The following is a 20,189-nucleotide window of genomic DNA, read 5'->3' on the forward strand; positions in this document are numbered from 1 at the left end:
ACATTTGCATTTACTTCTTTGTTTCTTTTATGATATAGAAACAAGTTTTGTTTTTTTACTTAATGCTAATTTCTTCATTCTTAAAACAAAATTGTACATTTAAAGTAATATATAAATTTAGGTGCAACACAATATGTTCTGGTATAAATGCATCTTTTTTTGTGTCTGTCGCTGTGTAGGTGTCTAATAAACACTGTGCAGCTGTAAAGTGATACCATCCTTTATGATTCTTGTTCTGTTCTGTAGATCACCAGAGTTTTGGACAGTGGTTTATTCCTCTGACAAATCACGTTCACATTTATAATCCAATCTGGATAAACTTCAATTATTGTCTGTTCTTTTTCCAAGGGGTTACATAGGTTTTGTGCAAAGACAAAGAGAGAAACACAGTCTGAAGACAGTTTTGTTGACCAGTCTTGTGTGTAATTCTACTACTGAACAGAAAAGATCACAGTATGAGGAGGCAGAAGGTGCCTTGGGTCTCCTAAAGAGAAAGGACACAAAGCTTAACTATCTGACAGCCAGTGGTGGTGGTTTCTGGTCACAATGCCAGTATTTTTTAGTGAGCTAGTCTAACCAGAAAGGGGCTCGTTGACAGACCCACATCAGACTAGAGCTGCTAAAACTCAGTTGACCTGATATCCTCCTGTAAGCATAGAAGGAAGAGGCCTTCTGCTCCAAAACCTCCAAAAAGGCAGGATTTCACTTCTGCTCCAGTTTAAAAGCTACAATCATTTGAAGATTGTGGTTTGATGAGCTTCCTTTTGGATCTGGATAGGATGTCAGAAGCCTTTTTACTGGTCCTAAAAGAATTCCGGAGTTGCACGCCAGCACCAGTTTGACTTTTATGCAACTGGCAGGAATATTTTTCCTATTTCTCTCAGAGAAAAAACACATTTTATTCCAACTTTCTGTTTCCCTCAGGAAAAACCTGCGTCCTTCATGTTTTGTCTGGCTCCATGCAATTAAAATCATCCACTGCTAATGATTGGTTGAACCCACCAAAGTAACGCAGTTAAACCGAGAACTGATACAATTTGAAATTTTGAATTGAATCCCACTCAATAACATTGAATCCTAGCAAATTATGTAAGTGTGCATTTACTATAACACAGTAAAAAGTGCTTTAGTGCCTCGACGTGACTGCATCATAACTTCTGAAGCTACACTTTCTCCAACGCAAAAACTTGTTTTGCCGTCATGAAAGTTTTCAATTCAAGCACATTTATGTATTATGCATATGTTTGTGGTAACTATAGAAACAAACCGTGATTTTCTTTAACTAAAAAAGGCTAATACTTTGTTTCATGAGCCAGAGAACATTTGTAGAAACTGAGCTTTTTTAGAAGTGATTTGGTCCCAGGAAGATTTCATATCTTAGGTATCCCGCTTCACCATTGCCTTTAACTTTCTACCTGAATTCCCCTCACCATGTGACAGCGTTTGCATGCAGAAGATCATCCTCATCATCGATCGCTGCCGCTGTTGTTGTGGAATCAGAGTTCGGTGTAAAGCCGGTGGATAATCTTTTAAGCGCAGACTGTCGGTGAACAGCGCTGACCTTAAAAGTGAGGAAACCTGCAGAGAACGCCAAGCAGCCTCTGCAGAGCTCTGCTTAAGATCTTGATAAAAGCTGGGAGGCTGATGGAGTGTATTATTGTTTGTTTTTCCTGTCAGGCACCACCCAGGGTTGTGATTCAGCTTGGTTGTTTTTAATTGCACTCAGCACCACTTTGCTTGAGCTTCAATTATTTCGCTGTGAGGCTCATTGTACTGGTTTATTGCTCCGTCTGTCAGAGAGGTTTCGGATTCAAAGAGATGTTAATGCTTTTCTCGCAGTTGAACATAAAACCTGCAGTACTCGGCCCAGTATCATGAATAAATGCTAAATGGCCTGATTATGAATCAGTCTTGGGATTAAAATGATGAATTTTTAAGGCGCATTTGAAAATGCGTACTTCTCAAGACTCTGACTCATAAAAATGAACAAACATGGACATATGTGGAGGCCTGAGCACGTGTTTGAGTATCTCATATAAAATTCAGCTCCTTGAAGCTGTATCATCTCAAATTTCATAATCCCCCTGTTTGCATGTGAGAGCACACCCCCAGCAGTCTCTGACTTGGGTACCGACCCCGCTGATGGTCCATGTTCTTTCCTGAGTAAAAACAAATGCGGAAAAATTCAGTTTAGTGAAAATAAAACTTTGTTAGAAAAGGGGGAAACTATTTTTAATTTTTGTGTTAGCTATTAGAATTTGTTCAGGATTCTTGATTGACATCCTGTTCATCTCACCAAGAAACAAGGTTCTTTACCAAAAAAAGGCATAACAACTCCAAACACTTTTTTTTATTGATACACAGTTTTTACTTTAAGTGGGAACACAGTTTTCCTTTTTGGTTTAATAAAAATTCAACATTTTTTAGAATATTGTGGCCGATGGGGAACCGGTCCAGAGGTGTATGTGGTACAAATGTGGAACGGATGTGTGTTGGTGTAACCACTTGGTCGTTTCCAGATTTGTGAGGCGTTGTGCGGCTGCTGATCATGGTATGCTTGTTATTACCTTCCTATGGACTGTGTTTAGTGCTTTGCCTGTTTTCTTATCACATGTTTGTGTTTATTGCATTATAGTGTATGCACTGTGGAAGGACTACTACAATATACACCGCTTTAATTTGCACAAACTTAGATCTGCACACTCAAATAGTCTGACTGCAACCTCCTCCCCATGACCAAGACCAAAGATCTGCTGAAGGACACCAGGGACAAACCGTTTAACAATAAGCAGGCAGCTTGATGAACAGAGATTAACGTTTTGAAGCAATTATTCGAAAATGGAAAATGACGGATGTCTCCATCCACCTGTGGCTCCATGCAAGATCTCACCTGGTGGAGTGCAAGTGATCCTTAGAACGGTGAGGTAAACAGTCCAGAACTACAAGGGAGAACTGATCAATAACCTGAAGAGAACTGAGACAGAAGGTTACCATAGTAACCCACGATGGCGTCAAGAATTCAAAAACAGAGCTCCTGCTTAAGTCAGCACATGTCCAGACCCATCTAAAGTTCTCCAGAGACCATTTGGATGGTCCAGAGGAGGATTGGTGTTGTCAGATGAGACTAAAAGGAAATTCATTCTTATTAAAACACCTGGATAATAATTCTAAAAAGGAGGGAATAAAAGGGTTGGAAAGCTTACAAAATCTTTTACATTTGAGCTTTGTAATAAATAAAACTAATGCACAAGTTTCGTTAAAAATATCCTCTTCTAACAGGAGAAATATTATTTGTATTGTAGTTCATTAGTTAAGGATCTGCTGACATTTCCCGAATGAAAGTAATTAATCAATTGTGATTCTGCTTTATTTTGTTTTAAATTAAGATTCCTTTAAAGAAATGTTTTACGAATTTGAGAATTTTGTAATAATATGCTTTTTTTGTTTATTTTAATTTGGTAGTTTAAGTACATCAAAGCCCAAGAAGAGCAGCAACCAATATTTTCTAGTGGTGTAATGCCTGAGGCATTAGACTATTATCTGTGCTTTTCCAGTTATTACCTCTTCTGCTGCTTAAGTTAAGTTGTAGAATTTTGTGCTTTACTGTTTTGATATAAGTTCACTCCTTAGAGGTGGTGCTAAGCAGGGCTGTGGATTGTTACTTAGGTGGCGATCCAATTCGATTTTACAAATCAAGCTTGCTGATTCACAGATCGAACTACGATTCTTACTTTTTAATATATGTTTGTACAGATGCTAGATGTCTTCTTACTGGATGTATGAAAAATGAAAATAAAATGTGTTAAATAACCCTCGTTCATACTGTAACCGGCAGGTCTGCCTGTGACAGGTGTAGGCCTGCTGATTGGGGATTTGGTACAGCTGTGTCTGTCCCTATATAAGAAACAAGGAGTGAGTGGACAGACAGTGGCTGCCTCTTTGCGTGGTGGTATGTATGGCTGAAGCTCCTCTTGTTGGGGGGACGTAGATCACATTTTACTCATATCCTACTCTTTTTAACTAGATGCTGTAAGCGGCTGGACGTGTTGCAGATGTCATGAGCCACTGCGTGTTCTGTACCCACCCTTTTTATACATTTTAATGTGCTTTTAGAGTGATGTATGTATTGTGTGGTTAACTCTGTTTTATCTTATTGTTTACTAGGTCTGAGTCGGGTGCGTGTGGAGTCGGTGAGGGGGGCCCCTGGTGGCGGCGTCTTCCTCACTCCAGTTCCCTCACTGTATTTGTTTATTCCCCATTTAGTGTGTAGTGAAAGTTTCTTTGGCATGTTTTTTTTCTTATCTTGTGTGGGTTTGTTTTAGTTGTTTTCAGCACGGATTGGAGTGAGGTGCGCTGCCCCTTTACTGGCTTAGTCCACGGCCTCTCTCCTTCCCTCCCCTCCTGCACGGGCGGTCGGCTCGGCCTTCCGGTTTTTATCTCTGCATCTCTTTTTTTTTTGTATTTTATGTGTCCAGTTAATCAGAGTAAAACTACAATTTTAGATTTTAAACTTGTTCATTAAATTAAATTTTTATAAGCTTTTATTGTCTCAGCCATTGTTGTTTCGGTGGTTCCACTCTGCACTGACGGTGCCTTGGTCACAATACCTTTTTAGATCAGAACAAAACTGATGAAAACGCAAACATTTAAGTGGAAAGAAATGTTTGTCTCTTTGAACAAGTTTTTTTTCTATTAACCTTCTGGTTAAATTCAAGAATAATATAAACGACATAAAAAACATAAACATCACTTTTGTTTTGGATCATTTAACAACAAACCCTTTAAATGTTCTCCACTGTTTTTCCATCCTCAAAGTTCTGCAATACTTAACGTTCTAAAGCATTTCCAGTCTGAAAGGCTGCTCTTGTCTGCTTCAGAATTCGCTGAAATTACATTTATTGTCTAAGAATTACCATAATCAAAAGAATGAAAACACTGGAGCTAAAGCTCTGGGGCCTGTTTCAGAAAGGAGGTTCAACCAACTCTGAGGTTAAACTTGAACTCTGAGTTGGTCAGTCGAGAGATTAACAACTGAGTTTTCTGTTTCAGAGAAGCTGATCCGAGTTAGGTCAATCAACTCCGAGTGGACTGATTCAGAGTTAAGCGTCCGCACCGCGACTATAAGAACGAAGCCATTATCAATGGAGCGCAGATATTACGAGTCACCATGGCAACCGTGAAAACAAAGAGGTCTGCATATTTTTCGCCAGCTGAACTTGACGTGCTACTGCAGAGTTACAGTGAATATGAGCACATATTCTGGAAGAAAAGCAACACCGCTGCATCTGCAAAACAGAGACAGTTAGCATGGAAAAACATAGCTGCTCAAGTTAATGCGTAAGTTTGCATTTAAATCATTGTTATAAAATATTGGCTGTAATAACTTTTTAAATAGCGTAAGGTGTGAAATAAAAAATGGGGATATCTAGGTGTACTTTTGAAGTGTTATTCCTGGTGTAAATGCATGAAATTCTGCATAGTGTACAGAACCAATCTGAGGGAAAATGCATTTAACGTCGGTAATGTTTAGAGGACTTTTTTGTTAACCTCCCCCTCTTGGTCAGTTTAATATTAATACATGCAATTGTGTTTTTAAAAGTGAACTTTTGTCTACTGTTGAACCTTTCGCTGCGCGAAGACTTCTCCTTTCTTTTCTCTCGTCTTTCCGACCGACCGTGGTCAGAAGCGCAGGGGAGATTTCCTTCAGGGCCGAAGGGAATTCTCCTTCGGGGTTCACTTCCCGTTCGAAACCCTCAACCTCCAGAGCGGATTAAGAATGACTCCAAAACAGTTATTCTGGGAATGACACCTTCTCTTTATTTAACTAAGTGCTCCGTCCTCCGAACACACAATATATACCACGCTCACCCCCCCCCCCATCTGCACCTGCAATCGCCCCTCCCCTTCTCTCTCGTGGCTCGCACCCCGCTCAGCACACACACGCTGCAACACTACCCTTGTATTGATCAAGTGGTATAGGTTTATATGGGATTAAGAAAGTAAGCAGTACTAGCAAATTGTGTTTCCAAAAAGTAATTGTTACATTAATCTAATTCAATGTCCCTGATTTCATTTTCATTTAGATGCAATCCTGCAGGAATTAAAAGAACATGGCAGCAGCTAAAAATGAAGTATAAAAACATAATTCAATCAGGTCAAATTTGAGCATGTCATGGATGTAGGCTTTGTTGACAATATTTGACATATGAAACATCTACATAGCAATACATATCTAATGTTGTTTTCATTTTATATATGTAATTGACTGCAACGAAAAACGGTAACGCTCAAACAAAAACATATGGGGAAATGACAAAAAAATCGAGTCTAGGTCTCAAAATCCTCGCACGACGTAAATGTAATTCTCTATGAATTAATGCAGCCTCCTCGTCTATTGGGTCCTCCAAAAAAGGACAAGCCATTCTTGTCACTTAGACCGTCTCTGTGTGACGGAAATTTGGACAATGAAGGTTAAAGCAAAAAATACCGCTTCGTCTTTAAAAAGGAGAGGGGACCGGCAGAAACTTTGAGTTTAGAGGATAAAACCTGCTCCCGACCAGGTTAGGTTCACAGCGTAAGTAACCATGGACACTGACTCCGAGTATAAGTTACCTCTCTTTCAGAAACGGGTTTGACTTACTCTGCTTTCTCTGGTTTAACAAACCTCCCATTCTGAAACGGAAAACCCAGGGTTTCCCTGATTTCAGGGTTAACGCACTCAGAGTTTACACTTAACCTCCTTTCTGAAACAGGCCCCTGGTGTTATAGCAAATTTGTTTTTTCATAACTTATGTCAGTATACTGAACTTCAGTCTCTTTTTCTTTTTCTTCCACAAAAAAAACATAACAAAAACGTGATGGTTTTACTTTGAAAATGGGAGCTTCACCAAAGCTTTATTTTGAAAATTAGTTTAGTCTGGGGGACAGTTGCGCTGCACATTCGCCTTTTTTAGTTCATAAACTCAAAATACAACATCATTCTACATTTTAGAGCAGGGGTGTCAAACTCATTTTCACCGAGGGCCACATTAGCATAGTGGCTGTCCTCAAAGGGCCAGATATAAATTATACATGTAACTAAATGTATTGAAAAATAAATGTAACTACTCCTTAATGTTAAATAACTCATTATTTATTTATTATAACATTTTAAAGTGACAATTGCAGTTGCATAAAAAACATATGTTTGCTTGTTACTCTAGAATAAATCCTTTTAAGTTTGATTCTGACAGGTTAGGTCATATGGACAGTGTTTAAGTCCTAATGTATAGTTACCCAATCCAATATTTCAAGTCAGATTCCCCCTAGATAGAAAGAAATACACACCAATTTTTATTTTTTATTTTAAGAAATTAAAACCTTTTATGCTCTCGCGGGCCACCTAAAATGACATGAAGGGCCACATTTGGCCCCCGGGCCTAAAGTTTGACACATGTGGATTAGAGCAATAAAGACATCGTTCCCGAATTGTATATTTACTACACTCTACTATTTTTAGAAAGATCACAAATCGGTGATCCTTGCAAATTTTCATAGACTACTCCAGTTTGCTGTAATGAGTATCCAAGTACTCATTAAAGCCCTATGGTGCTAAGACATTACAACTAAATTATGACAGGAAATGGACTAAAATAGGGGATTTTAGAACCTTTTGCTCAACTACATCTTTTTGTTATTCATAAATCTAAAGTTTACCAACCTTTATTGTAGAATTACATTCTACCAACTAAAAAAGTGAGTAAGAAGTTCTTACATCCTGTTTGAAACCTATCCTGACTAAAAAGCTGGTCTGTATTTTACTCTCAAGCCGGGTTAATGTCTCCAAAGTCATATTTCTGAATGCATGCGTTTGCTTTCCCACCATGTGGTGCTGAGTGGGAGGAAAACGCAAATGTCACTATCTGTGTGGTGTTTCTCAGATAGCTGTGTACACACAGATACAGAGTGGGTTACACACATATGCTGAGACGTATCAACAACGTATAGAGGGGAAGCACTGTTACGACATTTTATTATTGAGTCGCTCTTGCACTTTTGCTCTGCTCTGATCATGTATTTCCAACAGAGGGCATGTAAAATATAAATTAAAAAAAGGGCCAATGTTTTTATGAGCCGAGGTCAAAGTCAAACCCCAAATCACTGAAGTGCAGCTTAACTCTCAGTTGAATATGACAAAGTTAGAAGCAACTTTGTAAGCAAACTGTTAGCCTACAGTGACGTGAGAAAAAAACACCTAGTTTGCCAGATGTAATAAACAAAGAAAAGTTTTAATAATTCCTCTTATGTTTCATTATTACAAAGTCTTGTGTTTTTAAGTGTGGACATAATCCTGGTAAGTCTCTCTCACACCTTGTCACAGTCTCTTGGCAGACTGCCTGCGATTGTCTGTCAGAGAAAACATGGACATCTTGAAGTATCTCATCCTTCTTCACACTCTTAATTCAAACCTCCTTTTTTCCTCCCACATACTTCAGTGTCCTGGCAGCAGGACGCCAGCTCTGTAGCTTCTGTCTTCTCGTTGGTAAGATTGGCATTGTTGCCATGTCTCCTGCTCACTGGAATGAAACTAATCTGATCCTAAATCAGTCCTAGTGTCTGATTGTTAGGAGCTGCAGCGTCTCTGTGACACTTTATGGCTGGGACACTTTCATTTCCACATTTACCTAGATCTTCATTGACATCTTTTCTGCATTCATAGCGATGCTGACAACAGCAATGTGTGCTCTGATGCTAAATTTAGAGTGTTAATTAACCGAGCGCTCACTCCGTCTTTGGTTGTTCTTGCAGTCATTTTTTTTTTCTGTGTTGAGCAAAGCGGACGAATCCCCTAAGATGTAATGGCACTCGAGTGCACTTTACTTTATAGATACAGTGCCTTTTAGCTTAAGTTGGTGATACACAGGATAGTAAATGAACAAAGCTACATGTTAAGAGATGTTTACTTGTTGTTTCAAGTGATCTGCACAGGGATGGATCAAGTGAGGTAAACAGGTTAATCCTACTTGTCCTTTGACGGTTCTAAGGGTTATCATAACCTCCTCTTTACGTCACATTAACCAATTCCAGGCTACAGCCCTCAAAGTCCGTCTAGCTTTACAGAAATCTTGCCTTTTGCTGCTGATTACCTGCATCAGGTGTTTTTAGCCAGTGGGGACCTCAGTAGCAGGTAAGTTGGAAAACGTGTAGGATACTGGCCCTCGACGCCTGGAGTTTGACATTTTCCAACCACTTTTGTGATTTATTCAATGTTGAAATCGTGTGATGGGACTTGTTAAATTTATTCCCATTTCAAAGGTTCACTAACTTTGGTTCCCCCTTCACTTTTTGATTTGTTTGGATTCCAACCACAGATGAATCATATGGAGTGATATTTCTGCCACCACGTTGCACACAAAACTTTCTGAGTTGCAAAAAAAAAAATCAAATATTTGCATTTCAATTATTTTTTATTTAACTTTTACATTTTGTTTTTGCTTTCAAAAACTTTTTTTGTTTTTGCAAAACGTGTTTTCGCATGCGTTGTGTCAAATCTCCGCTTTTTCCTGTCTTTGATTTTGCTGACTACTCTGAGCGCGACTTAGCGTGATAAAACTGCCACTATTGCCACGGCAATAGTTAACTCAGCATCTTTGATTTTGCTGAGTTAAGTTTCTGTTTGATGTGACAAAGCTGCCATCAATTCTCTAGCTTTGTCCATGGCAGAGTTAAGGTGCTTCATTTGTGAAACTTTGTTGACTTTATCACTGAAGATGAATCCCTCCCAAACCTAACTATGCTGATCCCAGGTCATTTTCACATTTAATTCTTTATCACTGGAGATTTCACCGCTGACACCTAATCGATCAATGTTAATCAGCTGATTCTGACGTGAAGAAGCTGCTTTTCTTTCTGCTTTCAGGCCTTTATTCTTCGGCCCGATCCCTGAGGTCTTCAAAACAAAAACATTTACAAACTTCAAAAAAGAACGCTACAAAACCAGAGGAGACGTTGCCTTTCAAGCTGTCGCTGCTCGTCTTTGAAAGGCCCTCTCTTTGTACGACTAATCGAGTCCGTTGAGTGTTTCAAAAGTCAGGTCAAGTTCCACACTGAGTTTCTTCACAAACGCTGATATTTGTGTTAAGTTTTGCATACACCAATGACTGCATACGAGAACTGGACTGAGTGTAATGTCACCCATAAAAAATGGTTTACTTCTCGCTCTAACAAAGCTGTTTATTTCTCTATAGAAGTCTTGAAGATATTGGACTTTCTGAACCAGCAGGCACTTCCTGTTTGGAACGCCAGGGGGGGAGGATTCACTCATTCCTGTTTTCATATACAGTCAACGTTCCAAATCAATTTTTTCCTCATTTTTGCGTATAGAGACCTTCATAAATGATGCCTCCAGGTGAGATTTCCCAATAATTTAATTAGGCAAACAATCTGCAGTCTGAAAATGTACCTTCGACTGCATCCACATTCCTCTGCATTGTCTTTTCAAATCAAAAACAATTTCCTGTGTGCCTGTTCTTTTTTCTTCTGATATAAATGGACAATGTTCAATCATAGAAAAATAGACTCTAAATCTATCTTTAGCACTGCAGTGAGGGATGCTACTCCTGGGATTATTCTGAAACAGGATTATCCAGTGGGACTGCACTCATTGATTGCAGTGTTCTGACTGAATTGCTTATGATGCACTCAAAAAGTGTGGCTGTGTCTACTCCTGAGACCTATGGTTTATGTTTATGGTCTATGTTGTGAGAGCTTTTTGATGTGAGAGAGGGCAGACAGCATGTGGAGAAAACACTGCGTTAGAAAAACTCCTCATAGATGTATCACTCCTCACCTTTTTAAAAAGAACTGAGACAAAAAAATGTTGAGATGACACTTCACTGCTCAATGTGCAGTCTGTTTTCAAACAGTTTTTGGACCATATGGTGCTTATTGGAACAATTTCTGAGCCAAATATGTTATATGGGGCGATTTTTTTTTTTCTTTTTCTTTTCTTTTTCTTCCTAGACTCATTTTCTTTTCAACCATTTAACACCGGAGATGCCATTGATGAAGACTAAATAATATTCGGTCTGTGACATACTGGATTTCTTTGACCTTTCATGCAATCAACGTGAATCTGCAGATTCTGACGCGGAGAAATGCGACTTGTCGTATCGGCTTTGCTATTCTCAGTAACATCTTCGATAATTGGACGAGCTGCTTAACCGCCTGAGCCACTGCCGTGCTTACGTGGATTGTGTAAGCACTTGACTATTATAAAGTGTATTATATCAGTGCAAAGCTGCTTTTCCCCTCTTCAAAAGCTGCTGGAATCACGTTAATTGCGCAAACGGTTGAAGAGTTACTGCAGTCAAAAGAATGTAAACACAGGAGCTAAATCTCCGATATTAAAAGGTTAATTTTTCCAAACACGCAAATAATAAATGGGCTTTTCGATCTTATTTCATGGTAATATTTAAGACTGTAGTCTTAAGAAAAACAAAATTCAACTTGAAATGATGAGAGATTTCGAAATATAATTTATACAACTAAGTGCACACACAATTGCATAAATTGTTGTTTTTCTTTTGGCACAAATAAAGAAAACCTTTACTAAATTAAAACCCTGCATTTTTGTTTGACCTCTCCGACAATTTTGATTCGCTTTGTATGTTTGTTAAAGTCAAGTTGATATGTTTTGATGCGTTTTTGTTATCGGTGTCTACCAAGAACAATTAAAATGTATTCAGTGAATCAGTCTCTGTCTCAGTAGACCTGAGAAGTGTTTAGGACTAAATTACTAATTAGTGTCAGATTTCCACAGCAGATTAATTTACTTTTTTTCCACACCGCACAGACCGTCTCTCTAATTAGGCCGGCCTAACTCCAGAGAAGGAAGACAGAAGAGAAAGTACAGGTGGCACTTCTCTAATTACAGTTGAAACCAGAAGTTTACATGCAAACACACATTTTTCTCACGGTCTGACATGAAATAAGAGTAAACTTTTCCTGTTTTAGGTCAATTACAGTTAATACAATTATTTCAATTTGCTGAATGCCAGAATAACAAGACTAGGGTTTTTTTTATAGATAAGTTTTAACATATTTGGGAGTGTGGGTGGAAGAACAGGTGGAACTCAAATGCAAACTCCACACAGAAATGTTCCAGGTGGGGCTTGAACCAGAACCTTCACAGTTTGAGCTTCATGAAGCTTCACGAGGCTTCTTCTTCTTTTTCTTCTGAGCAAAAGCCCAACATTTTCCCGCTTAGCGCCATCTAATGGTTGCAAATTGAAAGGGCCAAATAAAAAGATTGTATGGTACTTATAATGTTGAATCAACTGTACGCATAATCTCATATTGAGATGTTCTGTTTAGTTGTACCGTATTTGATTTGAAATTTTCATTTACATGAACAACAGGACCAAAAGCTTCTTTGGGTCCATTACAATAACACATTAGAACATCAAAAATGTTTAAATGCAATGTACAGTGCAGAGACAACGGCTGCCATCACAGCATCCTGGGCTTCCTTACCGTCCCAGCAGAGCTAATCACCTTGATGCTCCTCCACATTTCCTCAAAAATGTATGCAAAAGAATCTCAAACTAAAGTTTAAATCAACTTAGAAATTCACATTTTTTCAGTTACATAATGCCAAAAACATTGCTTCTTTGGTTAATTTGTTAATCTAAATTGTCCCTGTTTCTTAGTTTTTCGACATTATTCCTTTTATGTTTTCTTTTATGGTGGCCAGAATTGTTAATTTGTAGATTTGGACACCCTAACAAAATGGTGAACGTCTCATATAGAGAACAAAGTGAAGAAATCTCGTCACTGGAGCAGGAATCCTTTGTTTTCTACTGGTTGTTTGGTCAGATGTAGCGAGAAAAGCCTAGCTCCATGACTTTGTGCACTAAGTTGAAGTTAGTTACCACCTGGAATCCAAACGTCTTTCAAAATTACTTTGGACTTTACAGCTTGGAGTTCTGGCACTCTGGGTTCTGGCAATAAACATTTGTTTGGTAACAAACTGATGCAGCCAGAAGAATTTGGTGGTACATTCGCTCATAAATGCCAATCTGGGAAAAAAAAACAACAGAGAGCCTTGGACTGTACTTCCACAAAAGCATCACTTTTCATCAATACACTTTAAATTTCAGCAATTTTTGGGGACAACAGTAAGCCAGGAGTTATATCTCCCATATTGGACGGTAATCCCAGAATACTCTGTACTTTGTCAACCCCTGAGTCTCCTCTTGTTCCAGTAAAAAGCAGTCATCACTTTGAAACGGTCACTGGAGCAGGCTATAGTCTTCTTGGCAGTGATTTGTGTGGAGGGAGTCGGGTCCCATCTGTTCCCTGTCCACAGGGGATGTTGAGCCAGCCACTCTTCCACCTCAACTCTACTCCTCCTTTTCCCCTCCTTAACACCCAGAGAGAGGATAATGAGAACAGGGAGAGGGTGCACATCACAGGGCACCAGACGTGCCGGAGCGGCCAGCTCGCCACGTGTCGTTCACTCACCCGTCATACAGGCTCTGGGCCTCAGCTGGTTGGATGTGACATGAGCTTAACGGACATTCTTCAAATGTAGATCAGCTGTCTGACACCGATCCAAGCAATGGGTCGTGACAGCTGCAGATGGATACTACCACTTTCTGATCATATAATGAAGCAGAGGAGGTGTTTACCTACGGATGTGACATAGGGAAATAGGGAAAATAAGTTTGTACGATGAATGAAATTGAAATTGATCCTGGGAGTTGGAAAAACCTTGATTTTGGACAAAACCTTTTAGGAATTTGGCTGCACACACAATTTATTTAGCATTTTGTCTAAATAAATGAATTCAAATGATGTCAAAACTTTTTTTTATTGTATTTTTGATGACATGCCTGAAAAAAATCTGATCAAAATTGCTTCACATTTTAAAGACTGACTTCGATGACAATTGTGTTTTAGTGTTTTTAACATGTTCTTGGAGCATTTTTCTCTGCATTTCTGAGTATTTCTTTATTCAAATCGGGATGACCGTGGAGCAGATGAGAAACGCAGTTTCAAACAACTTCTTTTTTGTGACGCAGCAAGCTACATGAGCGGGTCAAAGTCTCCCTGCTTCACTCCATTTCTGATTCATCCACTTGCAGACAAAGTGGATGAATGAAAATCTTTTCACAAAACAAAACCCGATCTGTATGTGTGGATTTTCGTTTTCCTCATCCGTGCTGGAATCTGGATCTAAACTGTATGAATGGATAGCTCCAATATTGCTCACCATTTTATTTTGTTGTGAAGGGCTGTAAGCTAGTGGGAGAGAGTGTAAATGAGGATATCTGCGAAGGCTTATTTTTGTGGGCAGGGCTATTTAACAGCCACAACTCAGAGGTGAATTTCTAATGCACTCCTGCCGTTCTGCAGAAACTATGTCCAAGAAAACAACACATATTTTTAGACATTGGTTTAACAGTGCATAATTATAATTTAAACAACATTTATTAACATTTATTTAACAAAGAAAATGGGTAACTTAAAACCGATTAAACAGCTTTTATATTTGAATTCTTTTCAGTATCTACTTCAGGATCTTTGCTTCGTTTTGCTGCAATTTTTCTCCGTTCAATAAACTGACCACGTCTGCCCTCAAAAGTGTCTGTGAGGAGAATTTCTGATTTAAAAAAAAAAAGACTGGGAAAAAAAAGGCTGCTGTGATTTGTGGTTGCCCCCAGCGTGACGTCTGCCTCTGACCCTCCTGCTCCTCCCGGCCCAGTGGAAATCACAAATATGTAAATTCCTCCCTAGAACTGAACATTTAGTCATTTGATTTGGTTGAAAACGCTTTCTGACAGCTAAAACTGTCTGGCTGTCCAACATGATCCAGACTGAGACTTAAACTTTGGCTTGACAGCGTGACCAAATACTCTGGTTTATGATGTGGGAGGTTGGCCGTGGCTTTGCTCTCTTTGCTAAACAAACACCCAGACTCAGTCAAGGACACACCCACACACGCTTGTATGAAGGGGAAAAGTCCTGCCGCCTCACGCCGCCTGGAAATGAAAATCTTTTCACAAAACAAAATCCGATCTGTATGTGTGAAATAAAATCTCCTTCACTTGAATTTCTTCTGAATGCTCTCATTCTTTCTGCAAAGATGAGTGTCGCATCAAAACCTTGAACATAAATGCACTGAAGATAATATTTAAGCAAAATCAGCTGTACTGTTTCTAACTCAACCTGAACTGTGTGGCTTCATTGCAAAAATAAACGCAGCACAATTGACAAACAAAAAATTATTTTCTGGCAGTAGATTTTTACATTTTTCTTTTTGTTGGTCACAGAATAACGACAATGTCAAAAAAATCTGTAACATTGCTGCTTTCAAAGCCTGTCTACTGTTTTTTTTTCATGTTTTATGGTACAAAAATGAGAATTTTGAGTTTAACTTGTTTAATTTTTCACACAAATAAATTGTTTTAGTTTAGATCATCAATACAAGCTTGTTTTAACCACTTTTTCAGTTAAGATTGTATTTACTTAAGCAACTTCCTATTCTCCAGCAATGCAAATTTATCCTCTGTTTAGGACATTTCTAAACCCTAATATCCCCTGCAAACAACAGACTTACATCTTTTTGGTATCTACAGAGGACATTTTGGGCCTTTCAACAATACCAATTGAGAGTGGATGGGGCACTGGAAATGTAGTTTTTGTGGATTTAAAAGAAACCTTGGTGAAAATATATTTTCACTGGTAGATGCTTAGATTACAGTGATGAGTGTAATGTTGCAGTAATATATTTCTATTTTTCTGTATTTTTGTAGACAGGTGCATCTTATTCATACAATGGATCAGTGTATCTAACAGAAAATGTGTTTTTTCTGCTAATAGGAGAGATGCTCAGGGTCATTTCATTTGCACCCGTTTTCTTTTTTTCAAGCTTCATCTTTCCCTGGCCGTTCCACGCCTGCATCTGCTTGCCTTCCTGCTCCCCCCTTACAAATATTGAAGGATGTAAACAAGCCTGGAGGTCACAGAAGAAGCAGATACCAGGGAGAGGCGGGGGAGTAAAAACTCTGAGTCACTCTCCACCTCCACTCTACCTGCGTCCTTCGTACCTGACGGAGACACCCGACTGTTTGAAGTCGGTGACGGCAGTGACAAGAACACCACACCCCGCAGTCCTTATCTGGTCTAATCACGACTCACCACAGCGCTCTCCTGCCAAACCGCATCCCGTCACCCGCAGAGGAGAAGTTCAGAACAGGTAACATCACAGTCAGCAAGGCCGCCAACGCATAATCAGTTTTGCCGTCCCAAACAAGCACAGCAGAGGCTTCCACCACAATATGTGTTTGTTGATGGGAATCCCCATGTCTACGACAATTTAAAAACTATTTTCTTGTCAAAGTTGAGGCGCCAAAATATTTTAGACCAAAGTGGATCAGAAGTAGGAAGTCAAACTTGAGGTAACCTGCCAGAAAACTGTAGCCTGTTCCTTATCTTTGGTGAAAAAAGCCACACACAAAAAAAGACAAATTGATTAAATGGCAGAAGGATTGACATAATGTATCTAAAAAAGAAGGTGTTATTTAGGAAGATGAGCTAGAGGTATAAAAAAAAAGGTTGAAAAAAAGTGCATCTTTTACTGCTTAAGAGTAATTATAATGGCATCATTTACAGGATACAGAACATGGATGTACTGTATATGTATGTGTATCTTCTTCTACTTTTAAATTTTTAGTTTTCCAATCAAGTCGCAATTAAAAATCAAAAGTTTGAGATATGTTATGCATATAACTCTTTTGTTTGTCTTCCTTTGAGTTTTTTTGACAAATTCAGGACTTTTCTGAAAATACCAAAGTATAAGTGATTATTTTTACTTTATATATATATATATATATATATATATATATATATATATATATATATATATATATATATATATATATAATCTTTTTATGCTGGAACAGAAGAGCAGCATTTTGGAATTTCACCACAACTAGATATAAACTATAGTATGCAAATAGTATGCACATTTTGTCATTAAATAAATAAATAACTTTTTCTTTCTTGTTTCTTAAAGTAAAGAGGCATTTGAAATATTACAGAATCCTTTTTTAAATGGAGAATCAGGCTCGTGATATCACTTTTCCATTTCACCAGACATTCATTTGCAAAGACACTCTATGCATTTAAGCTCCTTGAAGCCCTTTATTCAGGGGTAAAAGTTTGTGTCCCCACTTCCTCATCCTTTGTTCACTTGATCTGAATCTCAAGACGTGCAATTATTTGTTATTCTGCTGTCCTACCGCTCTAAATGTTCTTGTAATCAGGAATAATGGCACAAGTGTTGTTCTGATCAAGCAGGGCATTTAGGAATAACATGAGTTTCAGCGTCTCATTTTCTTTTGTCCTTTACAACAAAAGAAAGCCAAGTCGTGATGTCTGCTCGCAATGATATTAGGAGTCACACTGAATGGCTTTGTTGAGAGAGTCAAAGAAAACACCTGAAAAAGAGAAAACTTGAGATTTAGGGATGGTAAAAAGCTGTAACAAAAAAAGTCATGAAAGCATCTTAAACATCAAAGGATGAAGGTTCAGTAAGTTGCTCACCTATAAAAATAGTAGAATATCTGACATGTGATACGTTTTTTTTTCTCTTTAACTAACTGTATAACTTTTAGGCAAATGATAGTGTAGCGAAAAACTAGGTTGTTATTGTTATTTCTTTTGGTGTTCAGAGAAAGTATTGTCTCTGTCTTTGGGACAGTTTGTGATCTTCCAATGAATATTAGGGGTGGACGCAGTCAGAGTATCGATCATATCAACATGTTGGAATAATTGTACACCCGTTTTCTCATATTCTATATTTCTCATATAAGTGCGTGCGCGTATCAGATAATACTTGCCCTGTAATTAATTTTGTCAACACTCAAATTCCCAGTATTGCCCATCCCTTATAAATATGGGAGCATTTCTGCAAAAATTACTCCAAAATTACTCCTTTTTTGAAGGAAAACAAAAGTTACAGAAAACAAGACAACCCTTTCAATAAAAAAATAAAATCCCCCTCTGAATTCAAAGATCATTTTGTGATCATTTGACTTAGTGCTGTGAGGCCAAATCACTTTATTGTTTTATATACTGTGGTGTCCTGAACAAATCTACTGTTTAATGAAGTCGGCGTGTGTTTTATTGCTTTTAAACAGCCAAACTGTGTTGCAGGATAATTTCAGGGGCTCTTCTCCTGCCACAAAGCTGTCTGTCAAAAATCCATTAATCCATGAGAGGTTATTGGCCTGTCAGTTCATGGCATTTAATAAAGCTGAGGAGGTTTAGATAAGACCTCCGTTTAATTGGCACTAAGTAAGCGATAAAGCCATCTTTATTCATTCACTCCTTTTATTTTGTCCTGAAGGATGTATGCATCAGGGATGCATCCTCCTGCTGAAGTTCTATGGAGGATTTGTAACTGCTATAACCCTTGTGCTATCGTAGATGACCCCGCCCTTACATTGACGTGTTCTCCCTAACATGACAAAGGTGGATAAAGGTGGAAAGATTTCATGTAATCCATGGACACCAGTGAAGATCACAAATCATTGAAGAAAAACTGTTCAGAGCACTGTCTAGTGGGTCTAGATGACCCAACTCCCAACGTTAAAGTGCTTAGGATAGCACTAGGGTTAATAAGAGGATAAAATGACCCCTTTTTGAAATGAAGAGCAACGGGAGCATAACAGCGAGGCTGGTCTTCCCTCACATGTTGTTTCTGTCATGTTGGTATTCTGAGCTGACATGTTCCCTTTCTGTCAAAACGGCGTATTGGAGCCCCCCCTGCAGATGTAGTCAAATGTCAGCCTGACCGCCCCGCAGAGGGATCCCTGTGTCGGGCTACGCGTCTGGACAGTGAAGTGCTTTGGTGTCATTGTGCTGTCGCCTCCCACCGTGAAATCAACAGGAAAAAAGTTTAGCATTATGAAGTAAAGACTTTAAGCCTCAGCCCCAACTGCCCATACAGGTGGATACGGTCTGAAAATCAGCAAACCGTGGCACGCAAATATCAAGGCTGTAGACCGTTCTGTGAATCCGTAGAGCCAAGATGTTCATGCACATCTTTTTCTACAGACATACAGCAGGTGACGGGTCGTAGCAAACACGCATACAACACAAAAAGGTGAAGTACAGCCTGATGCTCCGTGCTTTGCGTGGGGGGTCCATCTTATGAATGTCAGTTATTTTACATTGTCTTATTTGCGTCTCTGGTCCCGTTCCCCCCTCCCCCCTGGCTTTTGGTTAAGTGGTTTGTCCTGCCACCCTGTTAAGTAGTTTGTTCTACTCTCTTCGCTCGTGGTCATCTTCACTGAGTCCTTGCAAAATGCATGTTTTGTGTCATAAATGATGTAGTTTTTTTATACTTCCAAAATTAAACTTTCGTCATCCATGGGGAAAATGCACGACAGTGTTATCTGCTGAATTAACATGCGTTATGGCGTGAGCACGTCACTTTAAATGTAAAATAACATTTTATATATTTTTATTTTGGAAAGAACGACGGACATTTTTGTTTATAAACCAAGGCCTGTGTCCTGTTTCTCCGGCATCATGCCGTGAAATCAACGCGTCGACAGATAGAGCTCCTACGTGAAAGGTTGCGTTGCAGAAGGACGGATGGCAGACGTAGATGGATATAATGCAAACATTCTGACTGATTAATGAAAGTTCTATTTTCCTGTGTGGACCACAGACGGACCAGTGTAAATTAGCCGTGGAAGCCGTATGTCCTCAGTAGGGGGATATTTCTTATAATTTATATCCTTTGACTCATTTGAAGTTCTCTACTAAAACCTGATGTGCTTAACTTGGACATTCTAGCTTTCCCAATGACCTATCATTTTTTGGGTTATACTTATGACATAAGTTTGAAAATGGACCGTTTATTGACAGTGCACCCTAAAAATCCAGTGCGCCCCATAGTTCGACAAATACAGTAGTATGCGTGCATCCTACAGTCATCTTATGGAGGTTTTTTATTCGTATGGAGCTCCTCAGTAACAGTTCGACTGTTGAGTAAGAGCACCGTCCGATCATCACCCATGCGTCAGAAGTGCGTGCAACTTACGTTAGCCTAACAAATACTTTACGAAATACTGTACTTACCACACGCACAAAAATTGTAAGTTTCGATTATAGTATGTCTCTTGAGGTGGCCG

At 38.9% G+C, this 20,189-nt stretch overlaps 1 protein-coding gene and 1 long non-coding RNA gene across 2 annotated transcripts in view; one reads left to right on the forward strand and one right to left on the reverse strand.

Annotated features, from left to right (window-relative positions):
* The first annotated feature begins 3,694 nt into the window (after positions 1–3,694).
* LOC111946643 (uncharacterized) lies at positions 3,695–4,542 on the forward strand. Its single transcript, XR_002872354.2, has 2 exons — positions 3,695–3,949; positions 4,025–4,542. It is a non-coding gene; the product is annotated as an uncharacterized LOC111946643 (long non-coding RNA).
* Positions 4,543–13,626: 9,084 nt separating this feature from the next.
* mettl4 (methyltransferase 4, N6-adenosine) overlaps positions 13,627–20,189 on the reverse strand; it is a 216,692-nt gene continuing 210,129 nt past the window's right edge. The window contains exon 8 of the mRNA XM_078938206.1: positions 13,627–13,670. Coding sequence (XP_078794332.1) covers positions 13,642–13,670 — 29 coding nt within the window. The 3' untranslated portion in view covers positions 13,627–13,641. The remainder of the gene's footprint in view (positions 13,671–20,189) is intronic.

This window comes from Oryzias latipes, chromosome 20 (assembly GCF_053564925.1).
Source record: "Oryzias latipes strain Hd-rR chromosome 20, Olatipes_Hd-rR_3.1".
In the NCBI taxonomy this organism is placed as follows: domain Eukaryota; kingdom Metazoa; phylum Chordata; class Actinopteri; order Beloniformes; family Adrianichthyidae; genus Oryzias; species Oryzias latipes.